Genomic DNA, 20,872 nt, shown 5'->3' with positions numbered 1-20,872 from the left:
TATTCATTCCTAAATGACTGGACCGATTGCGAGGAAATTTAGTAAGTACAGAGATATATTAGACCCATGGGCAGAAGGTAGGCCAAGTTAAAAAGTGATAGGCCCCACTTTGGGAGGTGCTCAAACATTTTGAGACATTTTGAGATTTACGAGGGCAATTTTTGTTTATTGATGGTTGCTATTAGTTTTAATAAAAATAATCTGCCTGTCTGTTCTTTGTTACCATGGAAACAACCATGTCATATAGCAACCATCTATAAACAAAAATTTCCATCGTAAATCTCAAAATGTCTATTTGAGCCACCATATATATATATATATATATATCTGTGGTTTAAGGCCTGTTTTTAGGCCTATTACTATGAGCACCCCATCCCGGGGTTGAATCAATCACTTTTTAGCCTATCTTCTACCTATAGATCTAATATATTTGTGTACCAAATTTCATCGCAATCGGTTCAGCCGTTTAGGAATGCATAAAGGACAAACAGATATAAATCCAACGAATTTAACACACACTTTGAGACATATAAGGGGTAGGATTTTTAACGGGCTACGAAGTGCATGGGTTCAGCTGGTATTGGTATATAATGATAGGTATGTAATATAATATATACTATATAGATGCATATGTTGATAATATTAAACCTATTATTTCAAAGATATTTATTACGTCTAGTTAGTACCAAGTTATTGTATTATATTATTTATATTGAATTCAAATAATTTGGTTTCATAAATAATTATGTTTCCATAATATTTTAATATCCACAAAAAATGTTTAATAAACACACTGTCGCTCGTAGAACCGTTATATTATCAAATTTAATGGTTTAAATAGTTATAACAATAATAATACCTATATTTTATATATTTAACCGTATTGATTGAAGTCAAATGAGCGTGACACTCAACTTTTCATTATAAATATATAATATATATATGTATATATATATTTTTAACACCAGCATTGTTAAAATCGCAATATTTATATAGTTATAAATATAGATAGATATACGATTATTAAATATTAAATTTTAATTTTTATAATAATTTCTTTAAATTCGTCATTAAAGAACCTAATGGAAAATTGTTAAATTTATGAAAATCGCAGCCTATATTAGTTTTAAAACAAGTTAAAATGTTTGAATTTTAAAACTAAACTTTAAGATGAATCCTATAGTGACCTAATTATTGATGAATAGTACTCTAAACCTCCTACTATACAGCAGAAAGATAATTTCCTGGTTTTTTTTATGTTGTTGCATTTAAATATTAAATGATTGTAGTATTTGTGATTTCAAAAAGCATATGTAGATACTTACACTTCTTAAAACTGTGAATCAAATGATAATAATTATACTTTTTTATGTTCTTATATTTTTGTACACAATTAGGTATCTTAGGTATAAAATAAATAAGTAACAAAACATAATAATAATAACAATAATGAAAAAAAGATGATTTAACAAAACATTATAGTATAATCCAATGATTATGGACGTTTAGAAAAATGGTCTTATAGTGACTGTTAATGCGTTAAATTTTAATTTTAAAGTCGAGTGTTGATATATTAATAACATCGATGTCTATTTAAAAATTGTTGTGTAGGTACCACAAATATTATGTATTGATTGGAAAGAGAGTGCGAGAAAAGTTTATGAGCCCACCAAATAGGTTTCTGACAAAATAAAAAGTAGAACGGTTTTATACTTTTATTTACGACGATGTAAAAGTCTACGGGAATAATTATTACGTGTGCTAAAAGCTTTCACAGTATGATAAATTGCCCGACAGCCATAATCGGGCGTGTTTTATATAGGTTTAAATAATATATTAAAATGTATATATGGCGACGACGATGCGCCGGTTAGACACGCGCGTCCATAATATTATTGTTAATATTATTGTTAGGTATAATTACGTCGTGCATGCACTACAACAATATAGCAGTGCAGTAGATACTATTTATTTTACACATTAAAGTATAAATAGATAACTATATATACTACCCGGGTATAGTAAAAAATAAAATTGTAGTCACGCGCGTAGTGTAATCCGTTTAAAGCATTTTTTTTCGCATACACACCCATATACACATCATAAACATGTTATTATCGAAAGGAGCTTAACTTAATTTATGGATTTTTTTTTAGGTTTTCAACAAAGAAACGAAAAGCGTTACAACAAAAATGCACGTTAAAGGTATTACATAAGTGGTCATTTTATGTTTTTGTCAAACGCGTGATGTAAAGGAGTATTTAGATATTAGATGAGTTCTATTTCAAGTTTCAAACGTACCGATTGCTCTGGTATATAATAGCCTAGTGAAAAACGATAAGAATTCTGAAAACTTTTAATTTTATTTGAATAAGTAGTCAAGTCTACGATTTTCGTTTCTATAAATGTCAATAAAAACATACTTTCGTTTGATCAAAATATTTGAAAATTGAATGCGAGTAGGTTTCTCTTAAATTTATTTATCAAACAAAAATATCGAAAATACATTGGCGCGTTACATTACATAAAACATATTGATATATTATTTTGTGTTTGACTTAAATAATCCCCCCCCCACCGCTATTATTACTTCCATTACACAGATCGTTTTGTTGGAGTGGACGGTGTACGAAAACGGAAAAGTGACGACGCACTATAGATGACTATTATAGCCACAACGACCAGATATTTACTGATTTGCTTTCATTGATCACTTATCAATTATTTTTCTATTTCTAATGTCGCGTCGTTGTAACAAGTGTGTATGTGCGTTGAAAACGTTGAATGTGACGAGTGATTTTGGTTGTCTATGCAGGCATTTGCCGTTGTTTTGCCATTATAATAATATAAAAATAATGAAAAAAATAACTAAAATAATTTGAAGTATATAATTGAGCATACTTTATTCAATAAAAAACAATAAAAAAAAAGATTGTTTAACAACAACAAAGCGTTTAGACTAAATAAAAATCGAGTTACAAAAACAAATAGGTACTTCTATATGTACAGCTGATATCACATTAAAAACATTTCATAATTAATCAGTTCCAAAATAAATTATGTAGTGGAATGCATTAAGAATAATGACAAAACTTTTAAAATACGTGATTTAATATACAAATTACAAAGTAATGAGAATGTTTTTTTTTATTATTTTTAAAGTTAAGTTAAACACTGTAAATAGAGATATTATTACTGAATTGACAGAATGTGTAGATAAATATACCAATAAACAGTATAATCACGCTAATTAGTGCGATTTAAATGATTATTTTCTTTACTTGCTGCTCAGGTACTTTTTAAGTATTTTTGACATTTCAATGATTAAGAAAGTAATGAGCAATTTTGAAATAATAATCTTCTTAATAAAAACTTTACCAAGTAATGTGTCAGTAATACCGATAAAATACAGATTTAACGTGTTCTTAATAATTAATTCAACCCACCTGCACCTATATTAATTTATTATAATAAGTTACTTTAATCATTTTTAACAGTCTTACTCTTGCTGAAAGTTGGTTTTCCGATCGGTGTTCCAAAATTGATTGACGATTTTTTATTTTTCCTAAAATATAACAAAAAAAAAATTAATTAATTGTTATTTTATTTACTCTAAATACTATAGTACATATTGGGTCTACAAAGAATGATGATTTACAACATTATTATAACAAACACGCGTTATAACATTGGCTGTAGAATACATCAATAATAAAATAATAAAATCCATTAGTAATAAAATAGTACAGAGCTTTTTTGTTAGTGTAGATTAAATATTTTTTCAAATATTAATATGAAATAAATGTATATATTAAAACAATTAGAAATTTAAATTTAAAATTAAATAAACATTAAATCATACAGAATTGAACGGTTTAAATATTTTTGACAATCAATTACAAAGTTTTTAAATCAATTAACATTAATAATGATTTACCAATGATAAAACAGTTTTCCAATCAATTTCGTAAATGGTTCTTCAACTACCAAATACAAGATGATGGAAATCAAATAACACATGAATGCATCGCAGAGCCAAGAGTCAAACTGAAAGACCGTAAAACAAAAAAAAAAATAATAACAAAAAAAAAGACTCTTCCAATCTTCCAAGCAATCATGCGAAATTCAAATTCCCAGTAAACATCTCTAGTTCTAATAATACACAAAACGACGTGACCGACAAACGTTCATATGCTGCCGCAACCAAAAATAAATTGCATGATAAACCATTAAACAATAACACAGATAACGACTTCATGAAAACGCTGTTACCCTTAATTAACACATTAGTTTCTCAATTATTGCAGAAAATAATAGAAAATCTGCCAGCTATCTTTAATAGTGTACATGTAAACTCATATGGATCCTCATAATACCATTCTATTAAACTGGAACGCCAACGGACTAAAAAATAAAAGGAACACTCTACTAGCCTTCCTTACTCATCATAATATTGATATCGCTTGTATAACAGAAACACACTTATCAAGCTCAGACAAAATTAAATTACCTAGTTATATTTTACATCGCGAAGATCGTGTTACACAATCACGGGCTATGGGTGGTGTTGCTATTCTCGTTCGTGCTCAAATTAAACAACAAATAATTCCTAATCTTAACCTGTTGTGCCTAGAAGCCGTAGCAGTGCTAATTAAATTAAATAATAGATATGTTACCATCGTCAGTGCTTATCAACCTCCCAGCCGCCAAATGCACATTTCCGATTACGATAAAATAATGAGTCTAGACAACTCAATTATAATGGCAGGCGATCTAAACGCAAAACACACTAATTGAGGCTGTCGTGTTAGTAATCCGAATGGCACCAAATTACTATCTTTTATAGCCAACATGCCTTATGCAATTAACGCTCCAAATGAGCCTACTTAGACATTTTATTAATAAAATCAATTCCTTTTAATTGCACACAAGAAGCTCTCGCAGAGCTCGACTCAGACCATATCCCAGTTAAAATCACAATTAATTCATCTTCACAATCTTATCAGTCAAACAACTCTCTTATTAAAGGCAAACCAAACTGGAATATATTCTCCAATCAAATTAATACCAACTTAATAATACCTAAAACTATATCTACGATTCAAGCTGCAGAACAAATGTCTGAACACCTAACCGCAGTCATTGCTGACGCCGCACGAGCGTGTTCTAAGCCTACGATACATAAGACTAAAAACACTGGCTATCTACCTCCATATATATCTTCCTTAATTCAGCGTAAGCACCATGCTAGACGCACTTGGCAAAACCAAAGAAATACGGCAAATAAAAAATAACTGAATAAACTCACTAAGGAAGTTAGAACGGCTTTACAAAACAATCGTGTGTCGTCTTATAATAGCTATCTACTAAATATGTACCTGGAGATTCAAATTTATGGAAGGAGACCAAAAGACTACTGAACCAAGAAATAAACATAATCCCCCCTCTTCGTACAGTAAATCAACTAGTTATATCCGACACAGATAAATGTAATGTTTTTTCGGAAATGTTATACAACACATTTTCTACCAACCAAATTACTCATATTAATAATGAACGTCGGGTCCACAAGTTTTTAGACCTGCCTGATTATTCAGTTCAAACATGCATGGATTATGTTACACCTAATGAAATTAAACTAATTGTCAAAAATTTACCCGACAAAAAAGCCCCGGGTCACGACCACATAACCAACCTCATGTTTAAGAAACTTCCTACCAAAGGACTCGTCTTTATGACTTCCTTATTTAATTTTTTATTACGTGTTGGACACTTTCCACTGAGCTGGAAATTAGCAACTGTTATACTAATAAAAAAACCTGGTAAGGATAAATCAAATCCTGATAGCTACAGACCGATAAGTTTACTTACCTCCCTATCAACAATTTTTGAAAAAGTTATTCATACGAGACTACAAAATTATTTGGACTGCGCAGATGTTATTCCAGAATTTCAATTTAGGTTTATATCCAACCACTCGACAGTACAACAGTTTTTTCGCATAACTGAACATATCAATAATTCATTTGAAAAACATTGCCATACTGGTGCCATATTTATAGACGTCTCAAAAGCGTTCGATAAAGTATGGCACAAAGGTCTTTTATACAAACTAAAATCTTTCAATACACCGAAGTACTTATTTAATATTATCAATTCCTTTCTAACAAATAGGCAATTCTCAGTTAAAATTAACGATAATTTCTCTATCCCCCGGACCATATCTGCTGGTGTACTTCAAGGGTCCAAACTGGGACCTATATTGTTCAATATATTCATCTCTGATATACCACAATCACCACGCACAAACATCGCACTATTTGCAGACGACACAACAATCTACAGTCAATCCCGCAACGTTGAAGCGATAACAAACAACTTACAAGATCACCTAAATCAATTAGCAACATGGTGCAATAGCTGGAAAATACACATAAACGCTTCAAAGCTCAGCAGTCATTTTTAGCTTACGTCGATATTCCACTCCACCACCTCTAAGATTCGGCAACGATTCCATACCTTGGCAGTCTTCTGTCAAGTACCTTAGTGTCACGCTAGATAAGAGATTAACCTGAGGGCCTCACATAGCTTCTAAATTACAACAAGCATACCAGCGCCTCTCAATGCTATTCCCTATCCTAAACAAAAAATCAGTTATACAAAAAAAATGCTCAATATTAATTTACAAGCAATTATTACGCTCACTAATTACCTATGTTTGTCCTATATGGGGCGACTGCTCAGCGACACATTTTAGAAAAATGCAAATTTTCCAAAACAAAGTTATAAGAGTAATAACAAACGCACCATGGTTCATACGCAACGAAAATCTACATAAAGACCTCCGAATCATCAAAATTCAAGATCATATAAAAGCTCTTGCTGAAAATATCCATAGTTCACTCCACAAATCAACTGGCTCAATACACTTCAATTTACACATACGTCCACCACCTCAGAGACGTCTAAAACGCGGTCATCCGCACGATCTTATTCGATAATCCTATTAAATAACTTACTGTTGTCACTACTGTAATTATCACTCTTAATTGTAATTGTAATTACTTATATTATCATGTTAAAATTAGTCAAAAAAATTAATGTTATTTATCCATAGATGTAGTTAGCCTTATAGGCTAGGAATGTCTTATTATAATTAAATAAAAAAAAATAAAAAAAATATATATATTTTCTGCGTCTCATTGTAATATATTTTATTGCTAATAGCATATTATCTACAAACTATAAATTACGATAATCAGATAACACATGATGTTAAAATGAAGTTTTTTATTTAATACATATTTTTTCTAATAAATATTTTTTTCTTTTATTCGCTTTGATTTTTTTTTGTTTAGAGTTTAATTGGTACATAATGGTACATAAGTATAATTTTGGGCATAACAAAGGGGGAGGGCGCTAATTTTATACTTTGCCCCGGGTAAAAAATATACTAGATCCGGCACTGCTGTGGTATATAATAGCCTAGTGAAAAACGATAAGAATTCTGAAAACTTTTAATTTGAATAAGTAGTCAAGTTTACGATTTTTGTTTCTATAAATGTCAATAAAAACATACTTTCGTTTGATCAAAATATTTGAAAATTGAATGCGAGTAGGTTTCTCTTAAATTTATTTATCAAACAAAAATATCGAAAATACATTGGCGCGTTACATTACATAAAACATTGACATATTATTTTGTGTTTGACTTAAATAATCCCCCCCCGCTATTATTACTTCCATTACACAGATCGTTTTGTTGGAGTGGACGGTGTACGAAAACGGAAAAGTGACGACGCACTATAGATGACTATTACAGCCACAACGACCAGATATTTACTGATTTGCTTTCATTGATCACTTATCAATTATTTTTCTATTTCTAATGTCGCGTCGTTGTAACAAGTGTGTATGTGCGTTGAAAACCTTGAATATGACGAGTGATTTTGGTTGTCTATGCAGGCATTTGCCGTTGTTTCGCCATTATAATAATATAAAAATAATGAAAAAAATAACTAAAATAATTTGAAGTATAAAATTGAGTATACTTTATTCAATAAAAAAACAATAAAAAAAAAAGATTGTTTAACAACAACAAAGCGTTTAGACTAAATAAAAATCGAGTTACAAAAACAAATAGGTACTTCCATATGTACAGCTGATATCACACTAAAAACATTTCATAATTAATCAGTTCCAAAATAAATTATGTAGTGGAATGCATTAAGAATAATGACAAAACTTTTAAAATACGTGATTTAATATACAAATTACAAAGTAATGAGAATGTTTTTTTTTTATTATTTTTAAAGTTAAGTTAAACACTGTAAATAGAGATATTATTACTGAATTGACAGAATGTGTAGATAAATATACCAATAAATAGTATAATCACGCTAATTAGTGCGATTTAAATGATTATTTTCTTTACTTGCTGCTCAGGTACTTTTTAAGTATTTTTGACATTTCAATTATTAAGAAAGTAATGAGCAATTTTGAAATAATAATCTTCTTAATAAAAACTTTACAAGTAATGTGTCAGTAATACGGATAAAATACAGATTTAACGTGTTCTTAATAATTAATTCAACCCACCTGCACCTATATTAATTTATTATAATAAGTTACTTTAATCATTTTTAACAGTCTTACTCTTGCTGAAAGTTGGTTTTCCGATCGGTGTTCCAAAATTGATTGACGATTTTTTATTTTTCCTAAAATATAACAAAAAAAAAAAAAAAAAATTAATTAATTGTTATTTTATTTACTCTAAATACTATAGTACATATTGGGTCTACAAAGAATGATGATTTACAACATTATTATAACAAACACGCGTTATAACATTGGCTGTAGAATACAGCTAGCCATCTATTAGTAATAAAATAGTACATAGTACAGAGTTGTTTTGTTAGTGTAGATTAAATATTTTTTCAAATATTAATATGAAATAAATATATATATTAAAACAATTAGAAATTTAAATTTAAAATTAAAAATCAAATAACAATAATAATGATTTACCAATGATAAAACAGTTTTCCAATCAATTTCGTAAATGGTTCTTCAACTACCAAATACAAGATGATGGAAATCAAATAACACATGAATGCATCGCAGAGCCAAGAGTCAAACTAAAAGACCGTAAAACAAAAAAAAAAATAATATATAGTTGCATACATAACTAAAATGTAACAGGTATTTATTCTTCAACAGTTTTCAACAAGAAAAATGAAAATTAGTATAAATATATTTAATTTTTTTTATAATGTACATTACATATTATTATATATTATAAGTGACAGTATAATATTATAGTGTTTTACCAAATATTTTGATGTCAGATGAATGGGTAACCTTTGTGAATTCTGAGAAAATATAAAAACAGTCAGGTTCACCAACGAAACGATGTACGATAGTTTACCCATAATCGTAAAAATTCTATTATTAAATACATTATTAAGTATACCTGTGGAAAAATGAAATTTCGATGTATTATTAAAGCCTCAATAGTTTCTATAATTTGAATAATTAATATTTAAATAGAATATTCAAATTAATTATGCTGTGACTTATGACACTTAAATTTACTCACCATATCCAGACGTGAAATAGCTCATGGTTATCCAAATACCCGCTACCGCCCACGTACTATGAGAGATAACCAAGTACAAGGCGTGTTCCAATGGATAATAAGGTCTGTTTCTTTCATAGAATACGGTGCCGTAAAACTGAGCCCAAAAAGTCAATGTGCAAATAGCAATTAATCCGCTGTGTACTACTATCTATACAAGACACACAGATAAAACATCGATATAATTCTATAATATTATGTAGATAAAAGCACTAATAAATGTTTGTAGAATAAACGATATAACACGCTTACTTGTGAAAATTTAACTTTTTTTTCTTTCAGTTTTTCGTTTACAACGCTCGTAGCCAAACCTACAAAGAATGGCGTTGCCCGCATGTAACTTGGTCGGTACGACTTGTTTAACCATATAACATTTCTTGCGTAAATTTGAGAACTGTAAACAATAATCAATATGTTATTATTATATACTATGAACCTATTTTTTACTGTTTTACAGTATTTACAGAAAGATGTTATTACATTTTGAGTTATATAGATTGATATTATATGCTAAAAATATATATTATTAGGTATATAATAATTTAATATAAATAATATAAAGTGCAATATTTTCGAAAAAAATTATATCAATGTCAAATAAAATAAATTTATCGGTTTACAAGAAACCATATCATGAAATATACTTATTTATGTACTAGTAATATTATACTATAGTTTGACAAAACATTTATGCTCAAAATCCTTTGTCGTATTCAAATTTAACACACCCATTATAATAGTGCAGACCCACTTGATACCTAATATTAGGCACATTAGCATTACAGAACCCACTTGGCTACATTTTTTAAAATTTAATTTTCAAAATGTTCAACAATTGAATTTAATTTCAATTTCAAGTCATCACGATTTTTTTGATTGAAATTTAAATGCTCAAAAATAATTTAAAATCACAAAATTTATAAAACATATTATCGTAATTAAAATTTTGTGTTAAGTTTTTGCATCAGTGGGTTTTTATCAACATTTATTTAATTTTATTTAGTTGTTAAAAAGTACTTAGTGTAACTTTAAAGTTAAAAAAAAATCACTATTAATTAAATAATAATTTAAAATATGTTTATAGCTATAATAATGTTACATGCCATGTAGGTACAATAATAATAACAATAATAGCGACATTTAATCATTACAGTAGTTTTATTCGATTATGATTAAAAACTAAAGATCATAGTATGAAAAGAAACTGGTGAATAAAAATTGTGATGTTCAAATGTACAAAGAATTCGGAATGAGTTAATCCAGCATATGTTCAACTACCAAGTTACTCTCAGTTCTTTGAAAGCACTACGTGTGCGTCGAAATCTTAATTAAATGATATAAATACTTAACTTACTCTGTTGAAATTATATCTATTCCTTTTCGTCCTGTCCAAAGCGTGACTATGAACGGCACGAATACTGACAAACCAATTACAGTGCCAAGCAATGCGATTCCTTTTTTGGGGTTTTTTATTAAAAAATAAACGATAATTACTCCGATTATAAAAAACTGCATATCACTTGACAAGTGCCAACTCATAATTAAACACTGAAATAGCAATGGACATAAATTAATTTAAACAGTTGTATTTAAGAGATTTACAGTCAGTAAACAACAAATTAGTATTAATGACATTAATTGATAAACCTTGACTCGAAATGTATTTTGGTAAATTTACAAGCTTGACGATATGGAGAAATACAATTATCATTCACGTCCTTATCTTAGCTGCCTAACTACTGTGCACATATATATTTCCAAGTTTAATTTCAACCCTATTCGTATGGTATACTTACTGTAATGTTACAGTCTACGTGTAACTTAACCTAACCTATTTCATATTCTATGTATTAAGTATTTACGGATTACACTAATTTAAATTATTTTATCAACAAGTTTAAGTACCTACATGTAATTTTATCAGACCCTCCCCCCCCAAAAAAAAAAGATGTAATGGACAATGGTTTACAATCATTTTAAATATAGATTTATTTAAAATTTAATGATATGGTTTAGAATGGATATGTATAAAGTATATACATTTCAATAACGATTCAGACAAAAACATTTTAAAGAAAAAGGTGTATGACTACGTTGCAATATAATTAAAAAGTTCGTAAAATTAAGTTACATCGCTATATCGTTGTCTTTGTATTAACATAATAGTTATTCCAATCGATTATAATTTTATATACAGTGTCAAATATTCACCACATCAGCTATAAAATAAGTATGTTTTTAAATTTTGTCAAGTCTATTTGAGTATATAACGTTTCGAAAAATAGACGGCCTGCAGTATTTTCAGTTAACATCGCGTTTTTATATGGTTTAGAGTATTATAATTTTAATATGTGCTTTTGCATTTAAAGAAATTCAAATTGTCGTATGCGCTGATTAAGAATTAATAACCATTCAAAAAATTCACATCATGAGTTCGCCTATATTTTTTTGTTTATTATATGGCAAACTGTGTAGACTTTAATCGATAACAACATTGACCGCCAGTTTAAACAATATAATACAATAAATATGATGATTCTAGTCTATAAATGAAACATTGTATTATTATTGTAGATTAAAATAAATCACACTACCTGATGTTTGATATGAACAAAATTGTTTATGAACAACAGGTTCGTCCACCAATAATTTTTACATATTTCAGCTTCCTCCCAGGAATTACTTGGCCAAAGAGGGCCTTGTCCAAGGTGGGGTATTATATATGCCGTGATCGCCATCATCGCGCAATAAGTCGGTAAAATTCTAAAATAAAATGAGAATTTTTAGTATACAATATAATGTTATCGATGGCATATTATCCTTGTTAAGTTTATAAAATAAAACATTTAATATGTTGCTTCTTATGGAACATTTATAAATAAAAGTGGAAGTTGAGTTTTGAAGAAAATCATTTATCAAAAATATAAATATAATATTTGTATAATACCTGAGAATTCGCTGGAAGATTGGTAATAGGAGAGTTTTCCAAACCGATTCTTCCTTTGGTTTCCGAAATTCATGAGCAAGATTAATGTACATAAGGTATCCGCTTATGAAGAAAAATGGATCAACGAGGTTAAAACTAGTCAACAATATAGCTGGTCCTTCAAGATATAACTGTAATCGTCAAAATAATTTAGTTAGCTAAAATATACAAAGGATAAAATCGTATTTTTATTTATTGTGATTAAATGTGTACAGAATACTATGAGAATAAAATAATATAAGTAGCACTAAAAGAATTAAGTCAGGATACCCATATAACATTTTTTATTCTTATTAGCTTAATATTTTTCAACTTACACTCTCTATGTACTTGGAGTTTCTTATAGGATGTGACATCAAAATCAATAATTTATGTCCATACATAACAGAGAAGATCGCTATTACTTTTGTGGTATGAAAAAAATTTAATTCATTATGTTTGTCATATTTCAATAATGTTTTAATTGACACAATAAATGAAAATTCATAGAAAAATGAATTAGGAACCTTATCTAAAAATAGATATTAATAATTGTTAAACATTATACAACCGTGTCATTTACTCATTTGTGCACATTAAAAATAATTAATAATAATTAGATTAAAATAAATTGTTTGTATTATTTTATAACATACGTACAAGTACTTATTTATTGCTCACCGTTTTCATTTGTATTTTTGTGGTGTAGTATTCTTACAAAATGATACAACGTGACACAGCAACAAATCAGAATGAGCAGTAAAAATATCCACCTAAAAAATATAATTTTATATTTATAGTTATATAATTTTATGATTATTTTAACAATTAAATTATTGTTTACCTATTCGTGTTTTAAATGAAACTAAATAATATTATACAATTTTCAATTTCTATTTAAGACTACTTTTTTTTTTATTAGTATATTGACTGTGTTTGGTATTATTTAAAAAAAGAACTAGATTAGGAACCTAATTGTTTTTAAAAACTGTACCAAAACTATAAGAAAATAATTCCAATTCTCTAACTCTATAGAATAAAATTCCAAAACGATTATGAATGAATATCATTTGTTTTGCATATGCTATCAAAAACTCTGGATGGGTCTTGAAATTTTATAAATGTTAGATTTCTCAAATATTTAAGTAAGCACCATAGGCTATAGCAATGTGCACCCCTCTGCCCCAAAATTTTGTAATTGGGACCCTAAAATATCCCAGAGCTGAGAGCATAGTGGTTTCCATTTTAACTGATGTTATTAGAATGAAATGTATGTTTTCTAAAATACGTGGTAAAAAAATAAACCATGTTTCGTGATAAAAAAAATAATAAAACGTAAAATATTTTAAATTTGTAGGGAATAACTTATTATGATTGTAACAGACTACAACATTTTAAACAATAAGTATTATCTGAGAAATAGATATTAGATTCAAGGGAGTATAATGTAACGTGTTATAAGTAACTGTATACTACTGATTAACTGTATGTACGTTGTACATGTCTTATTAAGAGAGAGCAAAAAAATATCCTAGTCACCTCTCGAAATTCAGGTTTGCACACCCCTATTATAGGCTATAGTGTAATATTTAACGAAAAAGTAAAAAAAATTTATATTATAGAAGGATTATAATTTCCATTTTATATACACTATTGATAAATGATATTAACCGATAGAAATATAAAAAATGTATCTGTGTACCTATGTCAAATAATGATAGTCAATAAAGAAAAATTATTTTTTGTAGGAAAGTTTAAAATTTGATGTAATGATACCAAAAAATGATCATCTTCAGCTCAGAATGCTTGTAACGATCGTTCGTTATTGATGAAACACTCTGTTCAGTCCAGTTACCTTTAACCTCACGCACGAAAATATAAATTTGACAATATTATATATAAAACATTTTAACTGTGAACTTTATTGGGTTTAAATATAAACTGTATTTTTCGAATTCCAATATTGGAATTTGATTAAATTTATGGTAAGTGATGGCGAATAATATTATAATGGTGGGAGTGCGAATTTTCGGCGACAATGACATAAAATATGCATACAAATTTATTTTTAGTTAAAACTAATTAACATTAAATAAATATGTACATAAGTAAAAAAAATATCTGATAATTATAATAATAATAATATTATAATCAAGTACGTAGGCTAAAAAAATGTATAGTAGTATGCAATATTGTCACTTACTGGACAAATATCTTTTCTTCGACATTTCCAATATTTCAATTAACTATTCGCATTAAATTTATCGAGAATGTACATATATATGTATAACCAACGTGTCTTAAAATTTTGATTCAATCAATACCATTTTTACTGTATGTCGAACAACACAACACACACTGTTATACACTTATCCTAACCTAACCTATTCGACTATAATTTATAATATATATATATATTTACTATATTATACTATTATTCTAGCCATGAATGTCGTTAAACTTGAATTTCATAATTTCAATTATACTAAAAATAATTTTCACTATAAATTTCAGCGCCGAAAAGTCCTAGACCCTAAATGAATAATAATATTATTTACACTGTAACATAATACGGTGTGTCGTAGGGAAACTTATCCTCGCGAACCGTGCACATTATCGGGTCTACTTTGACGATGGTTTTGAATTGTTCGGGGGAAACACCTCATCAAATTCGCTTTGTAGTGATGTCTGTAAGTCTAGTGCCGAACAAGCGTCCGGTATGCATATTCCCAACTTCAAAATGTTTCTGTGCATTTGGTCCTGATAACCAGCCCACTGAAATTCGTAGCATAATAAATAAATTAATACATAATATACAAGTTTAAAATGAAATTACTGGACTAGTGGTCTATAATAATAAATAATTGACAATGGTGAGACTTATCTAGTTAAAAAGTCTAAGCTTAAATTTTTAACTGAACTTGTTAATTGATTTCCTATTTTATTTAATAACTTAACTAGTGAAATAATCCTTTGTACAATTTCAATTTGTAACAATATTTTTATTAACATTTAAATTTAAAATATCTATAAAACAATATTTTGAATTTATTGTAAGAATACTTTTGATTAATTAAAAGATACTAAGACTATTTCATAATTTCATGAACAATTTATAAAGAATCTTGTATTAAATTTACAAGATTTTTGACATAGTATTAAAAAATTGAATAGGTACTTCCAGAAAATAAATAAGACGTCATGAAAAATATTGTATTAAGTTTTTTAATCTGATATAGGAATTAAAATTAAAAATGTAATTTAACTACGATATAATATTAAATTAATGTTCATCATTTTTATGAAATTGGTAGAAATTATAACTTCAACACAAATGTGTTGATTATGTATTTTCAGCGTTGTCAAAAGATTAAATCATTTCTACTCATCATAATTGTTTTTCTTCGTATACCTACAATAATTTGAAAAATTTAATATTATTGAATTGTAATTTAACACGTCCATTATTGCGGCTATACCAATAACCTAATCACTTATCAATGACGAAGGACTTACTTTGATGGTCATACTGACCATACAGTATACATTAGAGCGGTAAATAGCATAATGAAAATTTTTTTTAAATTTAACAGATAAACTATAAAAAAAAAAATTATAAGCATAAAATATTTAAAGATATGCAGAACGGAATAAATGCAAGTAATTGAAAGAGCGCGTATAATTAAGTAATGTGAATTTCAGTTCCTTATAGTATATAATTATACAAGTTTTAATAAAACTAAACGAAATCAAAAAAGTGGATAACATTAAGTTATAACTAATAATTATTAATACTATAGTTCATTTTATATAGACATAAGTTTTGAAACTGCAAATAACATACCCCGAGTATGGTTTTCCAAGCATGATTGTTACCAAAATCGTCTAAATCTTCTGTTCTCTCAAAGCTGTAATTTCTGTCAGCTGGTGGAATTAATTTTATTTCGGACAAACAGTACTGTCCTTTCACTGGATAACGTAAGTCTACACATTCATCGTAGTCACCCATTTGATATATGTTACCCGTGAGTAAGCCGACTGGGTATCGGTTCCAGGATTCTTGCACTAAAATTAAAAACAGATTTGTTTTCATGACTTGACACACTAAAATAAATCTATGAAAAAATATATAGAATCTCAGATAATTGTCATATTTAAAATATTAGTTAATTATATAATCTTCTAATGTTGGACAGTAAATTCATTAATAGGATTTTAAATAAGTTATCATATGATAGGAATAAAAAAAATAAACTTGTTATTAAGAGTTGCTGTATGAATTTATTTAAATAATTAATGTTGATTTGTTTGTTATATAACTGTATATTTTAAAGTTTAAAATATTCATACAATCTTTAACCACCAAAAACAAAGGTACAAAACAAGTTTTTATTTTTTCGAAATTCCATTTCATCGATTCATAATCGTAACAATTACTGTCATATAGAACTTTATTGTTTGGTTAAAATAAATTACAATGGTGTTACCACACTTGATAGTTTTTCTCCTCAATCCGAAAAAATATGGGTTTAATTCATAGCTCTAACGATTGTCGTTGTCGATAAGTAATAGAAACGTTTGTACTTTGTAATTCTAAGTGATGTCATCTGGATTAACATCAAAATCGTAAATGAAAACTATTTTTACCAATATTTCACAGTGTCAAGAACACTCTTTAAATAGTTTACTGATAAATTTAAGTATTTAATAATATAGTTTGTAAGAATACTTAACGTTTTCAAAAATCTAAATGTAAATACAATTTATTATATGACCACTGAAGGACTAAATGGCGCTGGTATGAAGTTTGAATCACTCCGTATATCAGGTTTTTTTCAAATCACAGGATGTGTTTCAGCCCAAAATAATATAGGTTACACTTTACGTGTAATTAAGTCTACAGTTTTTAATTGCAAATATCTATTTAGTAGTCTCTTGGGCTTTAATATTTAAAACCATTTGAGGATGTATAGTTATTGTTATGTAATTTCATAAATATTCAAAATTCAAACGCACATAAAATTTTTCATACTTCGAGTTTTCTCTATAGTTAGGTTAGGTTAGTTATTAGTTATTTGAAGGAAAACTTATGGGAAACTTAGTGTTGAATTTTTCAACCTTAGATATAAACACAACCATTTTTCTGATTTTTCAACTATAATATTACTTGCAAATACTCGCGATTTTGACGTATTTCGTAAAAATTTGAACTATAAACGTTAGCAAAAAAAATTGTGACTAATGGTTTTTGATTTATGTTTTAACTAGAATAAAAATAACTCATAAGGACTCTTGTATTAAATCTTCATATTTTTTCTTTAATTATTTTATCAAAACTTTATAAAAAAAATATATTAGAAAAATCAAAAATTTCTGTTGTCTATAAATAACTCAGAAAAAGCCAAAATATTTTGAAACTTTAACTGTATATAGATAAGTAGATAACACAAATATAAATATTTTTTTGAAAATTTCAAGTATTTACTACTGTAAAAAGTTTTTGAGTTATAACTATATAAAAAAATCAATTTGATCGAAAACTGGTTTTGTGTAAGAGTTTCTACATTTTTCTGTCACTTATTTTGTTTTTCTCGATTTTTTTGAAAGTTTTTGGAAACTTCTTACTTTTGACCTGTATATAATGTACCAATGATATTAACTTTGTCATCGGAAACTACCCTTGAAGTTTAAAATTGAAGCATTATTTTGACAAGTTATGCTGTACACAGACAAAAAAAAAAACATACATAATTGTAAAATCAATACATTTATCACTTCGTTCAGAATCTAAAAATATAAACACTGATACAAAATGTTATAAGTCTGAATTTTAAATTTTTATGAAATCGCGTAACGATAAACGATTTATTCTCAAACGATTTTAAATATTTGTTATTATTAAAACGTCGAAGTCGTAGATACTTGAAAATGTCACCAGTTATTTAGATTAGCATTTTCTTTACATAGTTTAATTGTGGGTTATTAAGGTCATTAAAAAATAAACAACCTCTTTTTCGGTGGAAAATAAATACCTATGTCAACAAATCATTTCGGTACAGAATCGTTTTTCGTATTCAATTATACACATCATTACATTCAAATTTAACACACCCATTTAAGTATAACCTACTCTATTTCTGAAGTCTACTCGATACGTACTGTAAAACAGACCTTCATCCACTTGATCACCCTTTCCAATTTTTTGATTTCTATTTTTTTACCTAAACTATAAGATAGAGCGTGTTGACAAAAGACGCGCGCATTTTAGATAGCAAGTCTTATTTAACACCCTTATCTTGTACTATAGTGTAAAATCACTTTTAAAAAAATTAGTGGGGCTCGAAAGCAGATTTATTTGCGTCATCTGTCTCTGTAAATACGTCATCACTGACTCCAAGAGTATACATAATACGATAAAAATCGACAACGCAAACGCTATAATCGTCTGGGTGAAGTATATATATATATAATAATTTAACATAATACGAGTACGATACACTCACTTCTGACGGCCCAACTGGTGTGATTGCGCAAATCCCTCTCATACACGCCGGTTTGACGACGGCATTCTGTGCCAGCCGCTCGTCGCAACGTGAAATTGGCCAACGCCCGGTAAAACAGATCGGATACCCAAAGATCCGGTATCCGGGTGTCGCGCTGCATGACATGATCGTCGACGTCGGTTCTCGACGTACCGTCGGCCGACCGTAGCAGAACGATCTGCAATGCCAACGCCAAGAAAGCGATCGTCGGCATCGACAGCCGTGACATGATGTTATTGTACAATATTGTTTACTCACGTATAATAATTTTAATACCAATATATTATTATCATTAATTAGTATTCGTCGAAGACTTTTATTTGTTTGTACGGAAAAACAAAACACTCGACGCGACGACGATCTCGGAAAAAAAAAATCTATTTCATATTATAAGTACAATAATATTATGGTTGTGTGCAGTCATCGTGCACGTTTTTTCGAATGTTTTATTGTCATTTCGAGCGTTACGTAAAAAGTCGCTAATGAATAACACTACTTGCAGAATTGAAATGCTAGATATGAGTATAGGTACTACGTATAATATATAATATATATATATATGACATCACAATCGCGATCATCCAGTTGTAAAACAATGTAAATTGTAAGGCCATCAATGGGTTACGAAAGAACCTCGTCAATTCTTTGTATTTTTATTTTTTACAATAGTACTTACGTATACATAATTATGACACTAATTTAAATTTTACAAAACATGATTTGTAGACGCATCTATTATATTATTATTGATGTTATTGTTAGGTTGTATTACGTTGAACATGAATTACAACAATAGCGATGCAATATAGATACTAGGTATTTATTTTACATAATATAGTATAGATAATAATATTATAATATTATTATAGTATAGATCAGAGATGGGCTCAAATGGCGAACCTATGTCACGTATGTCACGGAGTCATCACAGATAGGTTGGATTGCTTAGAAGTTACTACTTATGAGTTAATCATTAAAAATATTTAAAACAATTTATGTTCGATTTTTATTTTTTTTATTTTGCGTTTGAAGTAAATAATCTTCCCCATCACCGCTTGGCGCTTATTTCTTCCATTACACAGGTTTTGTTGTTGGAGTGGACGGTGTACAAAGACTGTAAAGTAATGACGCACTAGATGACTACTACAGCCGCGGTGACAAAGTATTTAGTGATTTGCTTCATTGGTAACAATGTAAAATGAATTATTTTTCTATTTCTAATGTCGCGTCATTGTAACAAGTGCATAAGTGCGTCGAAAAACTTTGAGCGTAACGAGAGTTTTTGGTTATGTTTTGTTGGCGTTTGCCGTTATTTAGCCATTACATATAAAAGTAATGGCTAATATAACAAAAATAATTTTAAATATGAAATTGACATACTTTGTTTAATAAATAACGAAAAAAAAAATTGTTAAACAATAATAATAATAATAAAAAACTATAATAAGTAAGAAGTTAAGTTTAAAGTAAAGATATGTATTTAAACTGCATTAAGTATATAATAACAAACTTTTAAAAAACGTGATATAATATATACAGTAATGTGAATGTTATTTTTATTTTTTAATATTACAAACGCCTAATAATAATAATAACTATAATTACCTTTATTTTTAAAGTTAAACACTGACAATAGGTATATTATTACAGACTTGATGGAAAGTGTAGAAAAATATATCAATAAATAGTATAATAACGCTAAATTGCAATTTATATGATAATTATTTT

At 28.1% G+C, this 20,872-nt stretch overlaps 1 protein-coding gene across 1 annotated transcript; it reads right to left on the bottom strand.

Moving 5' to 3' along the window:
- Nucleotides 1–8,027: 8,027 nt before the first annotated feature.
- On the bottom strand, nt 8,028–20,638 carry LOC114128738 (nose resistant to fluoxetine protein 6-like). The gene is given in 14 exon segments (XM_027993314.2): nt 8,028–8,717; nt 9,028–9,137; nt 9,330–9,472; nt 9,599–9,788; nt 9,890–10,031; nt 10,992–11,185; nt 12,232–12,400; nt 12,585–12,754; nt 12,941–13,134; nt 13,284–13,375; nt 15,161–15,254; nt 15,257–15,377; nt 16,447–16,667; nt 19,106–20,638. Coding segments are annotated over 14 exon segments (2,193 nt in total). The 5' UTR covers nt 19,374–20,638; the 3' UTR covers nt 8,028–8,632.
- Between the last annotated feature and the right edge of the window lie 234 nt (nt 20,639–20,872).

This window comes from Aphis gossypii, chromosome 1 (assembly GCF_020184175.1).
Source record: "Aphis gossypii isolate Hap1 chromosome 1, ASM2018417v2, whole genome shotgun sequence".
NCBI classification, from domain to species: Eukaryota; Metazoa; Arthropoda; class Insecta; order Hemiptera; family Aphididae; genus Aphis; species Aphis gossypii.
Note: the sequence above shows the minus strand (reverse complement) of the source record. Positions and strands in the feature narration are given on the sequence as shown.